The sequence below is a fragment of the Aegilops tauschii genome, chromosome 4 (assembly GCF_002575655.3).
Source record: "Aegilops tauschii subsp. strangulata cultivar AL8/78 chromosome 4, Aet v6.0, whole genome shotgun sequence".
Lineage (NCBI taxonomy): Eukaryota > Viridiplantae > Streptophyta > Magnoliopsida > Poales > Poaceae > Aegilops > Aegilops tauschii.
The window spans coordinates 41,949,847-41,975,460 of record NC_053038.3 but is presented as its reverse complement, the minus strand read 5'-3'; the positions used below and the strand labels follow the sequence as shown (position 1 = coordinate 41,975,460).

Below are 25,614 nucleotides of genomic sequence, written 5' to 3'. Positions count from 1 at the left end.
ACTACGCCGTGCAGCTCTGCTTTCAGCAGGGCGAGAAGGTCTCCAACAACATTGCTGAGTATGAGGGGTTGATCGCTGGCATCAAGGCAGCGGTGTCCTTAGGAGTGAAGCGCCTCACCATCAAGGGGGACTCCCAGCTCCTAGTCAACTTCTCCAACAAGGTGTACGAGCCAAGGGACGAGCACATGGAGGCGTACCTCGCGGAGGTACGCAAGATGGAAAAGCAGTTCCTGGGTCTGGAGTTGCAGCATGTGCCCCGCAGCACAAACAAGGAAGCCGATGAGATCGCCAAGAGGGCGTCAAAGCGTCAGCCCCAGAAACCAGGAGTCTTCGAGGAGCATCTCTTCAAGCCCTCAGCAGCCCCACCAACCGCAGAGCCTGCACCACCTCGGGAGGAGCTCCCCTCACCACCAACTTCAGGAGCCCCGGCCTGTGGTCCAACCTCGGGAGCGCGCTTACTCTTGGCGCTCGAGCCTCGGGAGGGGTGCTAGATCAGGGAATTCAAGGAATACCTGACGCAAGGGACACTGCCAGAGAAGGAGGAGGACGTGGAGCGTGTGGCCCGACAGGCCACGGCATACTGCATCCAGGGCGGTGAGTTATACAGGAAACGGCCAAATGATGTTTCCCTGCGTTGCGCCTCCAGGGAGCAGGGGAAGGAGCTGCTAGCCGACATACATGGCGGAGACTGCGGGCACAACTCATCGTCGCGCACCCTAGTTGGCAAGGTTTTCCGCAGCGGATTCTACTGGCCCACGGCACTCAACGACGCGGCCGAGTTGGTGAAATCCTGTGAGGCCTACCAATTCCACGCCAAGCAGATCCATCAGCCAGCTCAGGGCCTCCAGACCATCCCGCTCTCGTGGACATTTGCGGTCTGGGGGCTTGATATCTTAGGCCCGTTCCCTCGAGCACCAGGGGGCTACCGCTGCCTCTACGTCGCCATCGACAAGTTCACCAAATGGGCGGAAGTGGAAGTCGTCCGCACCATCCTACCCAGGTCGGCAGTTAAGTTCATCAAGGGCCTCGTAAGCCGCTTTGGAGTCCCCAACCGCATCATCACCGACAACGGCTCATAGTTCACTAGCAACCTCTTCAAAACATATTGTGCTAACCTTGGAACGCAGATCTGCTACGCTTCGGTGGCACACCCCAGGAGCAATGGCCAAGCCGAACACGCCAACGTGGAAGTCTTGAGGGGCCTCAAGACCAGGACCTTCAAGAAGAAGCTCGAGGCCTGCGGCAGGGGCTGGCACGACGAGCTCCAGTCCGTGCTGTGGTCCATCCGCACCATCGCTAAGAAGCCTACAGGCGAGACACCGTTCTTCCTCGTCTACGGAGCAGAAGCGGTTCTCCCACACGAGGTCAGGCATCGCTCCGCGCGGGTCCTGGCGTTCGATGAAACACAGCAGGACGCCATGCGGGGGATGGATCTCATGCTGGGGGAGGAATGCCGCCGTGAAGCCTCGCTCTAAGCTGTGAGGTACCAGCAGGCGCTGCGGCGGTACCATTGCCGCAGCGTTCGCTCCAGGACGCTCAAGGTGGGTGATCTCGTCCTGAGGCGGGTGCTCTCCAGGGAAGGGCTGCACAAGCTCTCACCCATGTGGGAGGGTCCGTTTCGGGTCGCCCATGTCTCCAGGCCTGGCGCCGCGCGCCTGGAGATGTAGGACGGGATCCCCATCCAGAACGCCTGGAACATCCAGCACCTCCGGAAGTTCTACCCATGAAGGAAGGTCCAGCACCTATGAAGAAGGCCCAGTGCTTGTGAAGGTCTCCGCTCATGACACTCTCACGTAATAATGAGTGGGGTTGTACACGCCCCAGAGTCTCAGGAGTGCCGCCCTCGGGCCTCTGGGGCTCCCTCCCACGTCCTAGTGGCAGCACTTAGCTCCGCGCTGGTGAGAAGACAAGAAGACTAGACTAGGTGCCGGACGCGGCTTTTCATTTGCTTTCCGTAGTTGGTTTGCCCTTCTTTAATCGAAATTTGCCTTCTGGTGTTGCTTGCCGATCTGGTTCTATTGCATTGTGCCTCCTTTTTCCGCCCTCGGTTCCTCGTTTTGGCCCGTACTCTCCCTCGCATGCCTCGCGAGGGGGCTGGATGGGTGCCCTCGTGAGCGTTTTTCCTGTTCTTTGCGAGGCACCCTCACTCGAGCTCGCAAACTGGCGCACCTCTCTCAATCCGTACCCCTCGGGTACCGTGATGCGAAGCGCTGGGTCGTGGCCAGCTGCGCCTACGACCAGGGCTCGGTGAATAAGAATTTTCTAACGAATTTTTGCAGTCCCTAGACGCCTCTCAAGCCGCGGAAACCTCGTGAGGCACGTAGCTACTACTTCAAGCGCATCAAGCTAAGTTATTCCTATGTGCCTATATAAAACATTGATATTGCGACGCGACTTAGGAACAATAAGCACAACATAACAACTGGGAAATCATAGGTTGTTGCACGCCCCCGTGGGGCCCCATACATGTCTCTCTCTCAATGCAGGAAGGAAAGGAAGGACGAAACAAAAGCGGCGCGTGCACCCGCAGCAGCTCGCGAGGATGGGCCCATGGTGCTCTGCCGGGCTCAGCCAGGCTCCCCCTCGCACTTCACTGGGGCGTGGCAACGAGACAACCCGCTGCCGCCCTAGAGGCGGGCGCGGCGGCGTGCAGGCTGGTTGTAGCCGCCGCTGCTAGAGCAGTCGCCGGAGGAAGAGCCGCCGTAGCTGGACGAACTGCGACGGGCACCAAGGGCGAGCTCACCCTCATCCTCATCACGGCCGTCGCCAAGGCCGAGCACCTCATCGCCGTCATTGTCCTCGGGGCAGCACCCAACGCGGCGACCATCTTCCCCAAACACCCTCACGAAGAGGGTCGCGTCACTGTCATACTTGAGATGGAGGGTGCACCGCCTTCCCAGGCCGCGAGCGCGGGCGGACGTCTGCAACCGCGGGCCAGGGCCACGTTCCCCGCGGCAGAGATCTCCACCGCGACCCATGAAGCCCTGCTGCAGCAGCCGTCCGCCTGCAGCCAGAGCCCGCCTGGAACCTTGGCTGGCAGCTCGTCAACAAAGAAGCACAGAAGCTGAAGCCAGGTGTCGGCTGGGTTCTCCGACCACACGATGAACTCCGACAGCGCTTCCGCTAAGTGAAAGCGCGGTCGGGGAGGCAGCGCAACCGCTGCGCGCCTTCCTCCATCGACGGGGCTGCCACGACGCGGGCAAGTCCGGTCGCGCGAAGAGGCGCCGCCGCGGCCACGGCGGGTGTCGCGGTATGCTTGCGGGGATGGCCGCGCCCACGCTTGGGCGGCAGGGAGCCGGGCCCCTCTTGGCGAGCCTTCCCCTTCTCCGCGGTCGAAAACCTATTCGCGGGCGCCATGGATGTCGCTGCTGGCAATGGAGCAAGGAAGAAGAAGCGAGCGGAGCAGGAAGGGATGAGCAATGGGAGCTCTGCCCCCTCCTCATTTATAGCAAGAGAAGGCCAACCGGCGACCCCCACGATCTTAGGGAATGATAACCTTTTCTGCATGCAGTAGGGACTCGTCTAGTCGGGCAGTTGCCGAGGTAGCGTGGGGAAGCGGAGACGCCCACGTCCAATCAATCGCCACACGTCGACCAAGGCCGCAGGCTGTTGGGGCCCGCGGCGCTCCGTACTTGCCCTTTGGCTTCGCCTCGAAGCCAAGTCTGAGAGCACCTTGGGCCCGGGGGCTACTGTCGGCGTTCTGGGAATGGGGGTCCCCAGACTTGCCTACCTGCGGCCCATGGCGTGGCTCCACTCGCGGCCCAGTACGACCCGTCCTCACTGGCAAACACTCAACACCCTCGCGAGGGGCCAAGCCTTGCGAGGGGGACGACACAAGACCTCCTCGGGAGCGGCCTCACCAGGCCGGCTCGCGAGGGGCGGAGAGATCAAGGCAAGGTGAACCTCGCGAGGTTCCTGTGACGCAAGCCATGACGACCGCAACCAGGCGGGCGCCAGCGCGCGCAGTGTCCTTGTTTCCTCTTTGGTGCTAAAGGGGCAAGCGCAGGCGAGGAGTCCCGAGGCATCAGGCAATGGTTACCATATCGGTGCAACGAGACCAAGACCAGCAGGACGGCGGGACGGAGGTCACCGTGGAGCCCAAGACGGCGTCACCACCAGAGCCTTTGGCAGGCGAAGACTACTTTTGTCAGGATAAGTTGTACTAGCTGTCCCCCTTCAAACTTGGCCATTGTGGGATCCCTTCCCGCTCAATATTTGGGAAGAGGACCTGGGCCTCTATATGTAGGACTAGCCACCATAGTAGGGGGGACAGACTGATCTGGACGGATCAAAACCTTCACCAGCTCACCCAGCACAAGAACACCTCACCTCAGGAGGCTGTTCTTACCTTGTAACTGTTCATCCTCAGCCCGAGAGGCATTCCACCACACCACACTGGAGTAGGGTATTACACCACAACGGTGGCCCGAACCAGTATAAATCTCGTGTCCCTCTTTTCTTTGAGATCCTTGAGCGAGCTAGCTATCGAGGGAGAGAGAGACCTTCGTGTGCACCCCAGTTTTCGAACCTCAAGGGTTTTGTCGGAATCCATGATCCGACAGACAGATGGGAAGAGTGCACTGCTTAAAAACAATGTGTCTGTTTAGTTACTTGTTACTTTCTGTACGTCGAAACTATTAGATGTATGGTGCCGCGCTCTAGTTAATTACTTTCGGTATGATGAAATTTGTTAACTATGTTTTCTATATATGTTGCTTCTATTTCATAACTGTTTTGTTGAATTCACTTCATGATATATATGTGCATCTCTGACAGGTATATAGATCAACGTGGCGATGAAGTGGTATGCCGTGTATGTACGGCATGTTTCGGGTGTGTATGATGAGTGGCCAGAGTGTCAGGCCCAAGTCTCTAGCTTCTCCGGCGGAAGCCAGAAAGGGTTTAATAGCAGAGCGGAAGCCAAAGCTAGTTACTTGAGATTCATAGCACAACAGGGGATTCAGAACCAGCGCCGCTGCAAAAACTACTACATAATACCGCTTTTGATCATCGTGATCGCTCTTATCTTCTATGCGGTCATATCATAGTCTACATAGATGATGAAACATGAGTATGTGACCATGTAGTTGCATGTATTGAGAACTTGTAATGACTTGTAATGCTATTTCGTGACATGTGTTCGACCATGATTGATGATGATGAGATACTTGAGATATGTCGAGACTTCTAATAACTTTGGCTCATCGATGACTCACTTGCTTTTCAATGAATATGCATGTTATTGTATAAACGGTGGATCTGTTTAATTGTGTACAGAGCGCCAAAACGCAAAAAAAAATACAAAAGTTAGCAGTGGCGTGGGGGTAAAGATTACCAGTAGTACTCAAGTAAGTAGCGCTGGCTAGTTCCATGCGCTGTAGATAATTATCAGTAGCACTGGGGGAAGCGCGCTACAGCTAGCTTTAGATACCAGTAGCGCTGGGCTAAACAAGCGCTACTGCTAAAAAATAGTTGTAGCGTCGTAGCAGTAGCGCGCCTGCCCGCGCTACTAATAGCAAAAAAACAGCGCTACTGATAAGGGTTTTCCTAGTAGTGTAACCATATGGATCAAGCAACCAATATGGGGGGGGACATGTACGTACTGAAATCCTCCAAAAGAACCTTCAGAAATCATAGTACATTGTCATTGTAAACTTGGAAAAACGTGTCACAAATTGAACTCCCTTATGGTTAACATTTAACAGGAAAGGAACATCACCACGATATATAGCTTCTCCACGCACGGAAAGAATCTCAGGAAACTGACAACTTCCTCCAGGTTGGGGCCGATAGATTCTAGTGCCAAGACATTCACTGTGCGCAGTTTCATGGTCAAGCTTGTCGGAATCATTTTTGAATGACAGACGAACAAACATCTTCAAAATTAGAAATAATGTTAATTTGTAGAAGGAGAGGTAGAAGGCGGTTGTTGTGCCTGAACAGGTGTGGATCCAATAACAAGTTCGGAGTATTTGTGAGACGAGTAGCCCACCACTATCAATTTTGGCGCAGAAATGACATTGATTCTTGTTGGACCTTCTTGATCAACTACAAGTAATCTCTCAAGTGCAGGTGTGTCCTCAATGACCATACCGTGTTACACATCTTGTGATGTCTTCCTGCCGCACCAGCAACACACATAAATAGTCTGGAGAGTCATGGAGGTGATGTGGAAGGTACTCAACCCATTGATCACCCGAAGAAGAAGGTACTCGAGTGCAGTACAACCACAGAGTAGGCGCTCCATGTCACCGTTTGAGAGGTAGACGGCGACGAGCTCGAGGTGCTTCAGTTGTGGTAGAATAAGAGCGGGCGCGTCATTAAGGGGGGGATGGCAGTTCCTGAACTTGGCGACACGCAGCGTGGGCGCGAGGCGGTGTGCGGACGTTGGCAGCGACTGCATATGCCCATCATCAAAAGTGAGCTCCTCGAGCTGATCTAGGGCGGGGGATCAGCACCAGTCGTCAAGCTTGGCTCGGTCCTTGCCATTGGAATGGAACTTGCCCATTCTAAGGCCTTTGGTTGGGCCAAGGTGACTGCCGAGGATCTTGGAGAACGCATCCAAGTTTTTGCGATAGCCATGGCAGAGCTCGTGGGTGTCGATAAGGTTGAGAGGGCTGGAGTTCCATAGGGGGCGCCACCGCCGGGAAAGGATGGTTGTCGGCGCCCCATATTTGATTGGGAGGAGGGAGATGATGGCTCTCAACATATCATCGGGGAGGATGCTGATGAAGTCTAGGGCTGCTGGAGTCGCTTGCGGTTCTAGCTCGCCCAGCCTGCGCTTGTTGGCAGCCACGTTCTCCACCTCCGGAGTCTCCTTGTCAGCGGCGCTTTCTGATAGAAATGGGAGTATAGGGAATATTTAGTTAAAACAGGGCAATAGAAAAGTGTATTGGTAACTAAAAGTTATTAGGTAGGAATATTGTAAGAAAAGGGAATAACAATTGGTTGCTTAAATACTACACAATTCATTTGACATTGCTTGGTAAGTCAACATGCAGATAGTTGAAAAGAAAACTTACTTCGAACAAAGTCTGGACGGATGATTTTGTCGGGGAAGTTAGCATATATCTCATGACCAGGCCCTTTTATGTGCAGTGCAATTTTAGTGCCAGCTTTCAGTACATAAAACTTTGCAATTCTTTCCAAAAGCCAGTGACAAAATAGGAGTCACCATGTTCATCAAGTCTTACAGTACCAACGATTGTAAATCCATGGTTTGTGTGCAGTATGACATCCGTGGAGCCTTGATCTATGTAAAGGGAAAAATTGGGCACTACATAATCTGTCGCATAGAAAGGGATGTTCTGCAGAAAATGGTAGGAATGTTAAAGAAAAATATGGTAACATGCAAATATTGGCCCAAATTGAAAGAACTATACAACAGTTGAAATCGAAGGACAAAAATCTATAATTAAACAGATAGGGTAAACATGATGTCATGGAAATATGAGACTAATCGAAAGAACAATACATCATTAATTTGCCTAATATAGAAAGAAGAGGGGGGAAATCCCCTTTGACGTATATGGTGCATGTGGCACCTTTTATCCAAATGTAGCAATATTTAGAATATGTTCAGGAAAGTAGGCCATGCCAACCGATTTAGGGTGAGATGGAACATACCGCGCGCGTCCTCAAGTTATCTGGTACGGTGAGATGGAATCTCTGGCCGAGGTCGCAAAGTCCTGAAGTGTCGGTGCACTGTACATTCTATGAATGAAAGAAAACCCTCAAATCAGCTCGAATAAAAATGAATTCACGGCGATTTCCGCCGGGTGATTAAAGGAGGCAGATGAACTGGGATAAGAGATGAGATAATATCTCGTTAAATTAGTTACCTTGTCATCCATGAGAAAGAACCCTCAGTACGGCAGATTCCCCAACCGAGCGGAGCTGGGTCGACCGTGAGCAGCATCGAGAAAGTCGATCGAGATAGGCGGCGGCAAGCGGAAGTGGCGAAATGCGGTGGGCTTTGCCGGCAGCCTGGCGGCGGCGGCACGCGGCGAGCTAAGTGTTTACCGCCGCGAGGCGGTGCCATGGCATAGACGCGGAGGAGCTTGTGCAGGTGTGAATGGGGAACGTACCGGAGGGGCCGAGGGGGTGGCGGGCGGGGTGAGGGTTTTTGTGACGTGGGGATGGTGAGGGTTTTCTTTTTTCTTTTTTGAATTGGATGGTGAGGGTTTTCTGTCCCACATAGAATTTTGGGGGCGGCAGTTTGCTAGAGCGAACCGTGTGTGATTGACGCAGCTGGCAAAATGAAATTCATTGCACACGGTTCCAATTTTGGGAACCGTGTGTGATTGACGTACTACCTCTGTCCTGGTTTATTGGTCCCCCTTTGTAATTTTTACCAAAATTTGGCGAAATATTTAACATACTCAGACTTAGATAATAAGCGTACACGTACATAAGCATAATTCAACCATATGTACATAGTTCAACCGTCATTAAGCATACTCAAGCGTACATAGTTTGATCCATCCCACATCTCATCTCACATGCGGCCGACACGATCCTAAAGCTCTCCAGGTACTCCGCGTACGCGCCGTGCGCCACCCTGCGAGAATACTTCTGCTTGAAGGAGCCAACGGGCCGTCCTCTTGCATGCGCCATAATACTTAGATACGCGTCATGAAGCTTCTGGATGCAAAATGGGCATCCATAGCCGCCGTTCCATGTCCTAATACACCTGTTATGCATTCCCGCATAAAGCTCCCTCGGGATTTGCCTCTTGTACCTCCTCTGGCCATCATCATCCTCGCTGTCCACATCGTCATACAACACCTATACAAATAGTAAAAACAAATTTGGCATCAAATCAATGATTACATGCCATGAAGTAGGATTAGGAATTTATGGCTATTTATTTATACATATCCAGAGATTATGGTTCGATTTTTAAGCACACTCGTCTATGTACAGACCAATCTTGAAGAAAATAATGGCACAAACATATGTAGGTCATTCAAAATCAATTGTCAAGCCCTGGCTAGGAATTATTAGCACGAACACTAACCCTAGTCGGATTACTAGCAGAAATCATTTGCACAGATGAAACAACTAATCACTTATCACCTGTACCATTTAAACAATCAATACACTACACGGATCTAACGAAACTTACTCAGATTTCATGGATTGGGGGAACATAACCATAGGATTTATATTCCAAAAAGGGGGAGGCAGGAGTAACCAAAGAAAATCTATGATCTATGTGACACATAAATGGGTATAGATGACTAACCAACTATCCGTCATCGTCGGAGTCATCGCCAGAGTGGTCGTCGGAGTCGTGCTGGAGTGGTCGTCGAAGTCGGTGTGGAACTCCGCCTCCGGCTGTGGAAGCTCGACGCCGTCGACGACGTCAGGGTGCAGCGATAACTCGCCGGCGGTGACGGCAACCTCTGTCTCAATCTCCACGCCGTGCTCCGGTGCATTAGCAGCCCCGGTGTCACCACTCCCTCCGATGGGGCGCTTTGGTGGCATCCTCATACACTGACGGCTTTGAGGACTGAGAGCGGCATCGAGGATGCAAGCGGAGAGAGAGGATTGTGTGTGTGTAGCGAGGATGGGGGGTGCGGCCGCTCGGGCGCACCATTAATATGGAGTAGTGGGAGTTGTGGGAGAGAGGCGGGCGGCGGTCAAACCAATGGCTCACCTCCCGGTGAGCCTGCGCACCGGACTGCTGGCATGCCTACCAAAATTTCACACAGCTACTCGCACGCCTCCTGATGACACTGCGTAGCGAGCACGCCTCCGTCAATTCACACACCTGCACGCACGCCTCCCCGTCTACCTGCACGGCGGACTGCTCGCATGCGTCCCGTCAACTCACGCCTGCTCGCACGGCACACGGGTCACGCGTCAGCACGTATATTGTTTTTCTATTTGGATGATTAATGTTGCCGCTTTATTGCTTAACCGAAGCATGGCACATATCCATTGTTGGTCTAACGCTCACGGTTCGAATAAATAATCCGTTTGGGATATTGGTTCCCAATTATTAATAAACTCCCATCTGTAATTAGATAAAGATTACATCAAAACTGGTCTCAAATTTGATAAAAACAAAGTACAATGCCACTTTGTATTGGTGTCCATATGACAACACGATAAGTTTCATGAACTTCAAATAAGTTTTGGATGTACTAGAATTTAAAAATCAAGATTCTCAATGTTTGAAATTTGTTGCACGGGGAGTAAACATGCACCCAGTGAGACACATGTGTTTTTGCAATCCATTTAGGTGCACTGTCACATGTGCATGTAGCTCAAATTTGATTTTTGCACATTATACCCGTAAAAAATCAATCAATCAATGTACTAAAACGTCTTAATGATCTATGTGCTTTTTTTGAAATGAAAACGTCCCTCCTTTGGTAACATGTATGTTCACCGCGGGATAATTAATTTAACATGCATCATAGTTGCGCTGGATTTGCGGTGTGTGCGTCTAGGGGTGGCGGGTGGCTCGCAGTACACTACGAGTTGTGAGCCGCCGTGTGGGTTGGCCGTTTTGTTAGGCAGGCCGATGCCACATCAGAGTCGTGAAATCGTTATTTAAAACATTACACAACCCTTTCATACATAAATGTTTTGGCCACATGTAGTCGATGGTTGTCCTACACGACACTCGATACTCGCGTGTGACGCTTTCTGTGGGCCCGCGAAGTCGTCGTCCTTCACTTTGACGAACAGCCGGCACTGTTAATTTGACCAGCAAGGTAGAATCTTTTTTGTTTGTGTTATGGTGGTATATAGTATGTGTCGAAGAGGTGGGAGGGGACTAGCATATATACTATATGTATGCGTCCGTGAACAAGTACACCTCACTCAATGTCGGGACTTTTTGGTTTCTGAGGCACGTGCCACATTAAAATTGTGAAATTGGTTATTCAAACATCACACAACACCTTTTTGGGCCACATGCTTATCCTAGCTAGGACACTCACGTGTGACGCTTCCATCTATGGGCCCACGAGGCCATCGTCGATGCATGCATGCATCACTCTGACCTACATCAGGAGAGGTTAATTAATTTCACCATCGATGAGGATTCTTTTGGGCTGTACATATATTACGACAGGAGCATATAGTATGCGGTGAAGAGGGGGGAAGGGGACCATCATATGTAGTACGCTTGATACGAACCTCGCTCTGTGTGGGTGCATGGTTTACGGTTTTTTAGGCATGTGGCACATCAAAGTTGTGCATTTTGGGTATTCAACATATATATGTTTGGCCCACATGCAAAGCGGTGGTGGTTGTCCTCTCGCACCCACTTAAGCAGTTATCAGCGATATCGATGCTTTCCATCTGTGGGCCCGCTTGGTCCATCACTACTTTTTTCCTGACAACAAGAGAGGTTAATTTGACTTAGGAGGGGATTTTTTTTTGCTCTGGGATGACATGCATGATACAGTTTGAGCACACACACATGCATGTGTATGCATGAATCCCTCCCATCGAGTCGAAGTGGCTAGTACAACGACACATCATGAACCGATCTCGCTCTCTGTGGGGAGCTAGTGTACGGTTTTTTACGCACGCGCCACATCAATGTTGTGTATTCAACCATGCATGCACGCATCACCTCCGGTACATATGCATGTAGTGTTTGCCTTCGAACGGTACACTCCCTCGCGTGGTTATCGGCGACAACCCTATATATTTGTGGGCCCGCGTGGACATCCATGATCACCTTGACCAACAACAAGATAGGTTACTATGGCGGATTCTTCATTTGGTTCATGTTATCGTAATATAGGTCATGGTGAGATTCAGACCTAATTAAGTTTGAGCGCATATACTATACACGCATGCATGAATCCCCGTCGTTGGCTTGAAGTGTGGTGTAACATGCATATGCATCGTCAACCTAACTCTCACTCGGTGTGGGGATTTCTAGTTCGAAATCACGGTGCCACATCAAAGTTGTTCCATTGTTACTCAAAAACACACCTCTCCATACATATGTTTGGGCCACACGCATGCAGTGGTTGTCTTCGGGGACTAGCTACTTGCGTGATTATTGGCGAGCTAGCCCATCTCCGGGGTCGCATGGACGGCCATCACTTTGACCAACAACAAGAGAGAGGTTGTACGACCAAGGTGGATTATTCTTGGTCCGTTTTACGATCCATCTTGGTGAGATATATGCCTCTCAGGCCCGCCAACTGAAAGTGTGTGGGGGGGTTGCTACTTCGCACTTTGCTAGGTGAACCTCGGTTGGGGGCATGCATTCATAGCTTAGGATACCCTTTGTGGTGACACGAGGGGGGTGGGGGGCTGCTAGCTACTTCGCACTTTGCTAGGTGAACCTCGGTTGGGGGAGGGGGCATCCATTCATAGCTTAGGATTCCCTTTGTGCCGACACGAGGGGGGGCTGGTAGCTACTTCGCACTTTGCTAGGGTGAACCTCGGTTGGGGGGCATGCATTCATAGCTTAGGATTCCCTTCGTGCCGACACGAGGGAGGGGGGCTGCTAGCTACTTCGCACTTTGGTAGGGTGAACCTCGGTGGGGGGGCATGCATTCATGGCTTAGGATTCCCTTCGTGCCGACACAAGGGAGGGGGGCTGCTAGCTACTTTGCACTTTGCTAGGTGAATGAACCTCGGTTGGGGGGCATGCATTCATAGCTTAGGATTCCCTTCGTGCCGACACGAGGGAGGAGGGGGCTGCTAGCTACTTTGCACTTTGCTAGGTGAACCTCGGTTGGGGGGAGGGGGCATGCATTCATAGCTTAGGATTCCCTTCGTGCCGACACGAGGGGGTGGGGGCAAGCAATATCGTGCGCTTTGCGAGAGAGGTGCCACATCGAAGTTGCATTTGGTATTTGAAAATCAAACCACCCTTTTGATACATAAATTTGGTCCACATGCAAGTGTGTTCGTGTTCTGACTCTCTCCCGCATCATTTTTTGCCAAATTTATGAACATTAGACAAGTCGGATGATGCAACAGACACGGTTCACTCAAACTAACCGTGTGCCACGCCGGTGCACCTATCACGCACACATCCGCACAGTACATTGGGCTCCATGAGGCTCCCCCTCTCAAAAATATCTGCCCGCCTCAAGGGTTTTTCTGTTTCATAACACACGGTTGTTATCTCCGGACCGTGTGCGATGTTTCTTGTTCCCAATCCCGCCTGCATCCATAGAAAATATCTACCTGCCTAGGTTTTTCTATTTCATAACACACGGTTGTTATCTCCGGACCGTGTGTGATGTTTCTTGTTCCCAATCCCGCCTGCATCCCTAGAAAATATTTGCCTGCCTCGAGGGTTTTCATGTTTCATAACACACAGTTGTTATCTCCGGACCGTGTGTGATGCACTATCATCAAAATTTTCAATAGCCCGGCATTTCACTCCCGCGTAGTAAAATTTTCAGTACCCGCGTCATTTCCTCAAACACCCCGCGCCCCCCCTCCACACACACACACACACACCCTCCCTCACTCGAAACCCTAGCAAGGTCCCCGTCACCGCCGCCGCAAGGCCTCCATTGTCAACATCTGCCGGTTTGCCCGTGCAGCTTACCCACCGATCTCCATACCTAGGCCGCCCTGAGTTTCTTAGATGGCGCCTGCCAAACGCCCCCTTTCCCATAGATCCCCATCCCCATCCCCATCCCCCACTCCAGAGCGTCGCGACCTAAGCCCGGCTACGCTACCCGTGGAGCTCGAGGAGCGACTGGCCCAAAAGAGGTGTATAGCGGTCTCTTTGCCCGACATCGTCAAGGAAGCTAACGACCATTTCTAGCGGTAGGCACTCAAGCAGCGGGCTAGAGTATGCGGGCATGTCTCGGCCGCCGGCTATGACATCGAGGTCATCGACAGCGACAGACTGAGGCATGCTATGTCGCAGGTTCAGTGGCCCACCCCCAACCCCTCGGGTTCAACCGCTGTCTATCTCATCCATGGCTCCGCCGCTGATCTCCTCTGGCTCCCTGTCAACAATTTGCCATTCTACATCGCCATCGAGCCCCTTTTGTCATTTCTGAAGGACACGTTCTGCGACGCTGGCTTGGGATCCACGGCTTCCAAGTCAGACCTCATCGACGGTGACCACGAGGAGGGCACCCTCTCCGGCTCTTCCAAGGGGAAAGAGCCCATCTGCTCTTCCAAGGGGAAAGCGCCCGTCTGCAACATCAGGGAGAGCACCCTACAGCCGTGCTCTTCCAAGGGGAAGGAGCCCATCTGCGACAACATGGAGCGCATCCAGGGTCCGTGCTCTTCCCACGGGAATGAGCCCATCTGTGACAAGTGAGGAAACCCATGATTTTTTTGCCGTGCCTCTTCACAGGGGGGAACCCATGATTTGTTTTGTCGAGTCCCTTTTGTAGTGTAGTGAGAATATGTCCAGTTTTAATTGATATATCTGGTTGTTTGCAGTATGCCTTTTTTATTTCAGTTGTTCACAATGTGATGCTCTATATGTGCAATTATTTACTATGCACAGTACATTTCATCAATCCAGTTTTGAACATACCGATAGGAATGCATATATTTGCTTGCTCTTAAGCCTGTTATAGCTAGCATATGCCTCTTTTAAAGTTTTTTTATTGTTCGGTTGTTTGTAGTTAGCATATGTCCAGTTTCAAATGCTATCTTTGGTTGTTCGTAGTATGCCTTGTTTAATCCAGTTATTCACAACGTGATGTTCTATATGTGCAAGTATGAATTGTGCAGTTCAATTTCATCAGTACCAGTTTCAACAATACCACTATGAATGACTACATTTGGTTGCTGCATCTTGTAGTTAACACGCCTTTCCATTTTTATTTAACAATAACCAGTGTACTTAGACCGGCACAATACCAGTTTGAATGACTATGTTTGCTTGTTGTTAAATGTTAGGCCTGTTGCAGTTAGCACACCTTTCCACTTGTTTTGCTTTACTAGCGTGCTTAAACCTGCACACTGAAGCTATCTTTTGGAGATTATTTTGTCTATCATGTATAATTTTGGTTGATGTTTAGCCTATTGTGCTTAACATGCTTCTCGATGTACCTACACAGGACAATTTTGGGAACGACTGTTGTTTTCCATCGAGGTTAGTTTCATCCCATGGCTTATATCTGCTCACTGTTCAGGATATCAGTAGCTGGTACCATATAGGCCGGCGGCTGATAAAAGACTAATCAGTGAATCGGACTTTTAACTGAATATATCTGCAACCCATTTATTGTTAGGTTAGCTAGGGCCCTATGTAATATATCTGAGGCTACATAGCAATGCACTGTACTTAATGTCTAAATATGCAATCCTAGGCTACATAGCAACAAGGAAGAGTGTTACATTAATGTTCTAATGATGTCTAGATATACGTAGAAGAGCAGCAGCAGCAACAACAACAACAACAACAACAACAACAACAACACAGCCCTGTTTGGATACTCAACTTGGCTAGAGGTTTGAGTTAGTTTCTAGCTCATTACTAAGCCTGAACTAACTCCATCCAAAGAGTTGTTTGGATGGCAGGGTTAGATTGACAATAAATGCACTAGGAGAACTAGCTCCAATTAGCACCTCTTGGGTTGGATAGTTTTTTTGGGTGGGTTATAGATGCAACTAGCTCAAACTAGCCCTCATGTTTAGATAAACTTTAGGGCTATTTGAGCCCGAACTAGCTTAAACTAACTGTAACCCATGGATACAGCAGCAGTTAATCAGCCGATAATTTGTAAGAATGCACTAAACTCCTTCCAGCCCATACTATAAGATGTTAACCTATACCTACTAATAAAGCAAGGTGCGTTTCTCCGATTTTTTCATCCGTTCACCGCTGAAAAGATATTTTCCCTATCCGAGGTGGTACTAAATTCTTGTGCGTTCGTCTGCAATTTTTTTCCAGGTTTTCGTATGTGGGCCACGCGCTGTGGACCAGCGAAGCCAGCCCACCTTTTTTTCAGCCCACGCAGCTGGGAAAATTCTATTTTCCGCAAGGGGCGAGAAATAGTCGGCATTTCGCATAGGACAACCGATAATGGGTTGGCCCAGTTTTCTTTGTTTCTGTGTTGTACTTCTATTTTTATTCTCCTTCCCTATCTGTTTTTTCCCTTCGAAGTTTATTTTTTTTATAGAATTTATTTCATAAATTAAAAATTCTCAAAAAACATTCAGAAATTTTTTACAAATCAAATTATAGAAAAGGTTCGGAATTCCAACATTTTGTTGCTATTTTGAAAAATATTCAGAATTTGAAAAAAATTCCCATTTTTTCAAAAACTTTTGTTGTTTTCCAAAATTGTTCGAGATTTCTAAAATGAAAATCGAATTTTAAAAAATGCTCCAAATTCAAAAAATATTCTTGTTATAGTGAAATTTCACAATTCAAAATAATGTTAAAAGGTACACATTTTCGTAAATCTTATGAATTTTGAACACATGTTCCCGTGCTAAAACAATGTTCACAAATTCAAATAATGGTCATGTTGTTATAAAAAAATTGGTGTTTAAAAAAATGTTTGTGAATATCAAAAGATTTTCATGTTCCAAATTTTGTTCGCGTTTTTCTACAATTCAAAATAATGTTAAAAGATACACCTTTTCGAAAAATATTATGAATTTTCAACACATGTTCCTGTGCTAAAAAAATGTTCACAAATTCAAATAATGTACATGTTTTTATAAAAAAGTTGGTGTTTTCAAAAAATATTTGTGAATTTTAAAAGATGTTCATGTTTCAAATTTTGTTCGTGTTTTTTTAAAGTGTATATAATTTTTAGAAAACTGTTCAGGATTTAGAAAAGGGTTCGTATTTCCTAATTCAGAAACTTCATACTTTAAAATCTCCTGGATTGAAAGGAAAAGTAGATTGAATAATTCATGGGCCTTCTCTGACGTACAACGACGTAATAAAACTCTTAAATGCCCTCGATCAATGAATGGAAAAGTAGCGGATTGATTACTTCACAACCGACGAAACTGAGAAGCTAAATATTCTTTTTTCACGTGTACACAGGGTTTTGCTTGCACATATAATTCTCACCAATTTTAAATGCATGCTATTTTTTTCTCCCGTTGCAACGCACGGGCATATGTGCTAGTTCATCTAATATGTGAGTATATTGGATGTTATAAGATACTCCCTCCGTTCCTAAATATTTGTCTTTTTAGAAATTTCAAATGGACTACCACATACGGATGTATATAAACATATTATAAAAGAGTGTTGTACTACATCATTGTGCAATTGCTGTTTAGCTTCTAATATTAACTTGGTGCTTTTAGGTACATATGTCATTGGTAAAGATCCGCGCTTCGACCCTTTCTGCGTATGTGGCAATGAGATATCGATGAACCAGCATCAAGTGAGGAAGCTGATAAAGCTTGTTAGTAAAATGGGTCCAAAGATAGCAATTAAACTATTTGTTTACACTTTATCCAAGACAACAGCGAACTGCAGGATGGTAAGTAAGAACTCTGTAGCCTTCTTTTTACTGCCCATAATGAGTTGTGTTAGATGACAATGTCTGAATCTTTTTCCTTTGCAGTGGTTGCCAAAGCAGTTTACTCAAGATTACCTCTCAAACTACATGATTGGTGGGCATGCAAAGGTTAAAGTATTTCTACTAGAACACGATGATTATCTAGATATTTTCATGAAGACCGTGAAGGATGGACGGTCGGCCATCACAAGGGGTTGGACTAGAGTCGTGCGTGCCTTCTGCATGGAGGAGGGCACAATATGGGCATTCCGCTTCACCTTGTTCAGCAACCAGAATATATTTTGCCTCTTTCTTTACCGTCTTTAATAGTACAAGTATACAACTTTGGTTCATCATTCTTTATTTGGTTCTTATGTAATTCTTGAACATATGTACCTGTGAATCGAATAATGCATTGGTTGTTTGAACCTGATGGATATGAATAAAGTTGTAGCATACATTCAAATTCAAATTCAAATACGGTACAATTTGAAATAGCAGCAATTAAATTACGATGAAATTACGCTCTCCAGGTTGTTACGGCACACACGGTTGGTAAAACGCAAACGTTTGTGATATACACCGTAGTCTGAGAAGGTTCACAGAGAGGAAACGTGTGCAAGCATGCACACAGTTGCCATTTGCAAAGCGTGTGCGATGTCAGACAATATCACAAACGGTGCGGGCAAACTAAATGTTTGTGTTAATTTCCTTATCGTACACGATTCGCAACCATGAACTGTTTCTGATGAAGTATGCATCGTAAATGTTGCACCACAGAATAGCGTGTGCGATAGTTGTCGTGTACGACGATGTTACGATGGTCCGACGTTTCGTAATCCTGTCCGACACTCGTACGACGATTAGCTAATCTTCCTAACAGTGAACCGTTCATGATGGGCCGCGCATCATACACGTTATATAATAGTGAACCGTTTGTGATGGGCCACGCATCGTAAACGTAGCACCACAGAATACCGACTGCGATGGCAATGCAAGCAGAAATGAGTAGGAGTACTGGAGGGGCCCTATCCCCGACTGTTTCTGGGTCGTGTGGGAAGGACCCCCCTATCGCCTACACTCACTTGGCGACGGTTCCAAATGCCATCGCGGAAAGGGGTTAAAAACCGTTTGTTTAGGACCGGCGCGCACCAGTGATATATTAAAACTAAAAATACCTTGCTGCAATTTTCTTTTATTTATTTTATTTTGTATTTTTGTCTGATCTATCTCTCAAAACTATACAATTTAATCTTGCTCGTAACCGTTGAGGGATTGACAACCCCTCTACGCGTTGGGTTTCAAGTATTTGTTGTTTATGTGCAGTTGTTGTTTACATAGTGTTGCTTGGTTCTCCTACTGGATTGATAACTTTGGTTTGATAACAAAGGGAAATACTTATCTCTACTGTACTGCATCATCTTCGAGGAAATCCCAACGCAGCTCACAAGTAGCACCCTCATACATGCAAACAAGCTCCTAGCAAAGCCTGTCTTCTTCTCTGATTTTCTTATAGCTGCCCAATTTTCTACTGATTTGTTTTGATTTTCTTCTAACTTCCTTTGCAAGGCCTATCTTGAGAAATCTAGGGTTTCTAACCCTTTATAAAGGTCGGCCACACCTTTGGCTCATTATCAATCTAATCCCTTCTCGCTGCTCTATGCCACCTCTCCACCAGACCCTAATCTATAGGATCAACAAGAGGTCACTCGCCATGTATTCCAACGGCGCGCTCATCGCCTCCATCAACGGAAAGGGGTCTACTTTGAGCCCTTCTTCGAGGAGGATCAGCCCCTCCTGGACTGGGAGGAGATTACTCCAAGGAGCTGTGAGGACCTCGGGAAGATGGCGTAAAAGGATAGATGCAAGAGGAGGTGGAGCCGGGGTCGAAGAAGAAGGATAACTACCCTCCAAGTCCTTATAGGTACAATATCCAAGGATTTCTTCCAAAATATCCTCTAGGGATAGCACCACGCGGTCCCGATTGGGAAGTGCCAACTCCTGGTGAGATTAAGGAATAGAGCAACGAGTTTCAGAAAGTCTCCAAGGCATGTGTAGATACAATTGGTCAAGGGATTGATTCTAATTGGATGATGAGAAAATATCTTGAAGCAAAGATCGATGGTCTTTATAATAAGATAGATACCCTCTTTTTTTACCACCAAGCTTTGCAGATACCAGCCTACCTGCGAAGTTGGCCACTTAGAAACAGAGATAAATCTCTGTGATGGTATCTTGTTTCAAGTACATCGGCTCTGCATGCACCCTGCAGAAGGAGGAGGAACCCAAGGAAGCTAAGGAGGAAGGGATGTCGACTAGGCTCAATTAGAACTAGGTATTAGGAACCTTGTCGGCTTAATTGTAAGCTTGGGGAAGATCCAACAATGCCTTGTATCTTAGTTTCGCATTTATTTTCAAGCAAGCCAAGATTATTTGCCTTTTGTTGAACAATAAAGTTGAACTATCCATTACTTTTTGAATGAGGAAAGTAAGATTCCAGGGGAGAAGAAGACATTTGGGACGAGCACACACACTTGTATCAGCTGCCGCCACCACCACCTGATCAACTATTTTAACCACGCGCCTTCGGATCAGAAAAAGGAGCTACAACGAAGCCAAACTCCATCAGATCGAAGAACCCTAGCCTCCAGAAGGGATCAAGAGGGGGATCAATAAGAAGTCTCTGTCATGCCATCACCTCATTCCAGGAGACTCCGGCATCAACCATTGCCATCACCATCCCCATCTCCATCTCTTTATGATACTGAACCCTAGTGGATCCTCGTGTGTATTACTATGATCTATCATTCATGCTGATGTCCGTCTTTGAGTGTGAGTAGTTCCCTAGTTCTCGGGGATATGGATGAACCCTAGTATGTTTATATGTTGAACACCAATAGGATATGAAATCCCCATTTGCATGTTGAGTTCATATAGACTTCAAGAATCTTGTGTAAGGGGCCCCACTCAGTATTTTCGCCTTATGGCCATGGAGTTTATTACTGTTATTGTAAAGTTAGGGATGTGGAGTTAAAGAGATGACAATAATATCGTGTCATCTTTCCCTTTGCAATTCGGTGAGTAATGGAGAACTGACCATTGGCTGCATCCACTTGGAGACTCTTAATTATCGTTGTCATAACCTCAATGTGATGAGAAACGGTAGTGGCGTATGTGATACGGAGACTACGCGTGTAGCTCGTATGTTGTACCAGGCTCCGCCCACTACAAACAACAAGGCTTGATTATCCGAACCTAAAACTATGCATACGTTATGTTAGATACATACAAGTGGGAAATCCAGACGCCCTCGGAATTCCTTAGCCCGGTTCTTGATTTCATCATTTCCTTACTCTATATTACTCATTTAATTTTCTTGCGTACTCTTATTTGTAGTCACCTTTTATCCTTAAAACTTCAAAACTTTTCGCATCCACTTTGCTTTAGACCAAAACTAACTTGCATGCACTCTTCATAAATTTCTACGAGAGACAAAGTCGATCTCCTGTGCTACCTGTGGGATCCATAGTATTACTTAAAAAAGCTACAACTAAACCTTGTACACTTGCAGGCTATTAGTAGCTCCTCGTATGAGGCCGACCCCGCTGATTGGGGCGCCCTAGCGGTGGAGTCAGACGAGAATCTCATCGTCCGTGTTGCCCTCTGCTGGTCGTGGATGGACATGGGCAGCAGCTCGAGCTCCTTGCCCTCCCAGGTGGCCCGATGGGGTGGCTCAAGCTAGGCATCCGATAGCGTTGGCGCATCACGGTTCACGCCCTCCTCGGTGAGGCGGTGGGGCAAGTAGTGGTGCTCATCACCTCCGTCCCCTACTCCTCTCGGACGACGTATACTCGTGTTGGCGGCACCGAGTTAACGGTGGTGACTCCCTGAGTTGGAGGTGAGGGCACCTTGTCATGCGAGGCAGGTGGTCCGGTTCAGATCTATTCGGTTTATTTGCGGGTCGTGCAGATCCACATGGGTTGCCCTCCCCTCAGACCCGAAGGAGGATCTCCTCCGCAACGTCATCTATTGGTCATCGACCATGGCCGAGACGGTCGCTCACCACTACCGCTCCAAAGTTGCCAAGGCATTGCGGCTTGGCCTCGAGGAGTCTGAGCGCCTTGGCAAGGAGAAGGTGTCCAACACACCAAAAGTAGAGCAGCTCGCTAAGGATCAGGCTCGCACGACCCAGCGTCTTGTTAGGCTCCCCTCCTCGTCCTCGCCCTCCAGTGATGACGATGCCCCTTCAGCTGCCAACACTTACAACATGGACTTCGTCACCTAATGCCGCCACACCGAAGATGCCAAGGGGAAGGGCTAATAGTGGAAGCGGTGAACTCCACGAACTATTGTGCGCTTTTAGTTTTATTTGTCGTAGTAGATCAATCGAACTATCTATCTTTTGTGTATGCCTGGTTGAAATGAACATACTACTATGCTATGCTATCTATCTACTCCCTCCTTTCCGGTTTAGGCTACTCATAGTGGGGAGTATCATATATTAGTATCATGCATATGATACTAGTGTATGATACACCTTCATAGTGCATAGTATTATAGAGTAGTATAATAGAAAACCTTATTTATGGCCATGCATGACACAAAGTAGTATATCATTTATTATGTTACGGTATCTACCTATGTTACTCCAACCCTCTCTCTCTTCTTTAATTCTCTGCCACATCATCATGTTTGCTATTCCCGAGTGCATGCTACCGGCTATGATACCCCCACTATAGCCAGCCTTATAGGGCTCAATTCAAAAATCTCACTAACCAAGGTAGATGGTGAGTGGTGGAATCATTTTTATAGTTTGCAAAAGTACTCAATTAGTGCACTCGTTTTGCACAAAAAAATATGTTTACCAATGCATTAATTGCAATGCATGCATGTTTGACCAATAAATGACAAAGAGGCTTTACATGCATTGGTGTGTTTTGTCATAATCCTTGCATGCAAAGAGTTAATGCACATTGAAATCCGAACATGTGATGTGAAGTAGTAGAAATGAGACTTATAAAACAGAAAAACTGAAATTTTGAGATGAGCTTTATAAACTGGAAGGGAAGTAGTATGTTGCATGGAATTGCAGGGATTTGGGGGTCTACGGACACGACAAATGAGGGGTGGGTGGCCGGCGCGCCCACGGACATATAGGGGGCAGATTTGACCATTCCGGTTGTTGATGCTCTAAAATATATTCTGTTGTTTTCCTTAGAAAATAGTTTTGTTATTTATCCAATAACACAAGAGAGTTAATCTATTCCATCCCAGGTGTTAGAGATACGATAAGGCAAATCAACACGATGAAGAACGAAAACAAGCAAGGGACACGAGATTTAACGTCGAAAACCCCTCCAACATGAAGGGGGGGGACCACGGGCATCAGTCAGCAAATCTCCATGGGAGGTTACAAACATCGGGGATTTACAACTGATCAACTCATCCCATGCGGCGGCTTACAAAGAATATATATATAACACATGTGACCTAGAACAATATTGATCGGCGATGGGCCTCACTCCGCTAGCTCGTCAGAAGTTAAACTTTCTCTTTATATTTGAATTTGAATCATAACACAACACCAGGAGTAGAAGCCTTTTATTGATCGGCAATGTTAAAAATCTGACGTCAGATTTTTAATGCTCAAAATCTGACGATCAAATTTGTCATGCGAGAAGAGATTAATTGTCATGCTTGTGTATAAGGATTTGCCATGTTATACAGCGAAAATTGCCTTATACAGTATAGCATAAAATTTTCAAAGGAAAAACATCATGCTACAACGATTAATTGTCATACATTCGATCGGGATCCAACGTACCTGAGCACGTCAGACATTAGATGTACTATACTGAAATTCTTTATTGATTCCTATCGATGATGCAATCACAAAAGAGTTCACACTTTTTTTTCCCAAAGGTTTCTACCAGACGTGCCGCGGGCCGCAACAGCGTGCATTGAATTGTGGCCGAAAACCTATAGATGACACAATCACTTGGAAAAGAGCACGTCCATCTCCTCTAGGGTCCGGCCCTTCGTCTCTGGCAGCCGCAGGAACACGAACACGTACGCCGTGGCCGCCATAGCGGCGTACAGAAAGAAGCACCCGGGCATGGTGATCCAGCCCGCTAGCGATATGAACGACATGCTTACCACCCCGCAAGTCAGCCGGTTCACCGCCATGCCCAGGCTCGAGCCCTGCGCACGCAGCCGCAGCGGCGTGATCTCTGCCGTGTACGTGGACGGGAGCGACCCCCACCCGACCGAAAACGCCGCGACCGTGGCCAGCGTGAACGCCACGCAGGCAGCCGTGCTCGCTGGCGACGTCTCGCCGATGCAGAGTGTGAGGGCCAGGCCGGTCAGCGAGGCGGCCACGCCGCCGGCGCTGGCCAGCAGGAGCGGGCGCCGGCCGAAGCGGTCGGAGAAGAGCGAGACCACGAGTATGAAGCACGTCTTGACGACGCCGATGGCCACGGTGGCGCCCAAGATGGCGCTGTTCGACGACATGCCTGCCTTCTTGAACATGAGCGGGCTGTACAGCAAGATGGCGTCGACGCCGAACGCTTGCTGGAGGAAGTTGAGCCCGACCACGAAGACGAGGATCCGCCGGACCATCGCCGACGGCCGAAAGATCAGCTCCCGCCACACGCCACTATCGGCTTCTCGCGGCGCCTCGACGACCCGCTTGATCTCCTCGAAGCGGAGCTCGGCCTCGGCGGCGGTATCGGAGGTGCGCACGAGCACTGCGCGCGCGTCGGCCTCGCGCCCGCGCATGGCGAGCCACCGCGGGGACTCCGGCATGGCGAGCACCCCGGCGGCGAGGAGCACCGGTGGGAGCACTCCGATGGCGTACATGACGCGCCAGCTGAGGTGCACCGGCAGGCCAGCCAAGGCGTAGTTCGACACGTAGCTGAGCAGGATGCCGACGTTGACAAATATCTGTGCAAGCACGGCAACGAAAGATTAATCCATGAGACGCCAAGCGCGCTCAAGCACAGCGGCGGCAGCGTGCGCCGGCACTTACATCGAGTAAGGAGGAAAGCACGCCACGCGCGGAGGCCGGCGAGATCTCGGCGTTGTAGACCGGCGCGACGACGAGGGAGAAGCCAACGCCGATGCTGGTGATGAAGCGCGCGGCCATGAGCGCCGCGTAGCTGCCGCCGAGCGACATGGCGAGCGCGCCGGCCATGAGGAAGCCGTTGGCGAGCACGAGGGTGCCGCGGCGGCCCAGGAGGTCGGCCGCCCAGCCGGCGGCGAGGATGGACACGAGCATGTACACGTTCATGGACCCAGCCAGTACCTCCACCTGCTCGTCGGTGAGCCCCAGGTCCTCCCGGATGAAGAGCTGCGCGCCGCTCATCAGCGCGAGATCTGCAGCAAATTAACAGGTCAGCGAGAGCACGATCGGCGCTGTAGTGTGGTACTGTACGTACCAGGAAGCAGAGTTTGGGCGCGTACTGTAACCCATGAGGATCGTGGTCATGGAGGCCAACGTGGCGCAGCCGAAGGCGTACATGTTCCGCGGTGGCTTCTCCGTCGACGCGAGCAGCGGGGCGGTGGTCGCTCCATGGGAAGCTCCATCGTGCGCCATGGCGCTCGCGTCGTCTTGGACTCTTGGTGTCCTCGCAGGCGCCGGTGAAGTATAGTGTAGAGGTTTAGCCTGTCGACTTCAACTTGTCCACTTAAGGTCTTCAGAGAGTAATTATTACTGTACAAATTTTCCACTTTAATTCGCGTTGTGGAAATGCACAATCCTACTGTCATGTCATTTTGATTCGCACAGGATTGAACATAGCTTTCCACCAAAAATATTGTCTGATTGGTTGTAGACTATTGGAAGAACTTTTAAAAGACCCCACATTTAAACCAACAAATAATTACTACGCCCTCTATCCCATAATATAAGAGTGTTTTTACATTAGTGTAGTGTCAAAAACGTTTTTATATTATGGGACAGAGGAAGTACCACACAATGTAGTGCATTTTTAATTTGGGAAAGTTTTTATGGATAGTCCGCACAGAGAAAATCATAAATACGAAAATCCTCCAAAGTTGTTTGAAAACCCTTTGATAAGAAAAGACGCTTCGTTGTTCCGCACAAAACTATCCATGTGGTCCAGCTAGACCCAGGGGTTTCATTATGTTCTTTTTCCGGCTACTAAATAATTGTCCG

At 48.6% G+C, this 25,614-nt stretch overlaps 1 protein-coding gene across 1 annotated transcript; it reads right to left on the bottom strand.

Annotated features, from left to right (window-relative positions):
- Positions 1-23,122: 23,122 nt before the first annotated feature.
- LOC109742402 (polyol transporter 5) lies at positions 23,123-25,169 on the bottom strand. The gene is made up of 3 exons (XM_020301486.4): positions 24,900-25,169; positions 24,466-24,812; positions 23,123-24,380 (listed from the first exon to the last, which is right to left on the bottom strand). The coding sequence occupies exons 1-3, from the start codon at positions 25,030-25,032 to the stop codon at positions 23,433-23,435; spliced, it is 1,428 nt and encodes a 475-aa protein (XP_020157075.1). The 5' UTR covers positions 25,033-25,169; the 3' UTR covers positions 23,123-23,432.
- Positions 25,170-25,614: the final 445 nt, after the last annotated feature.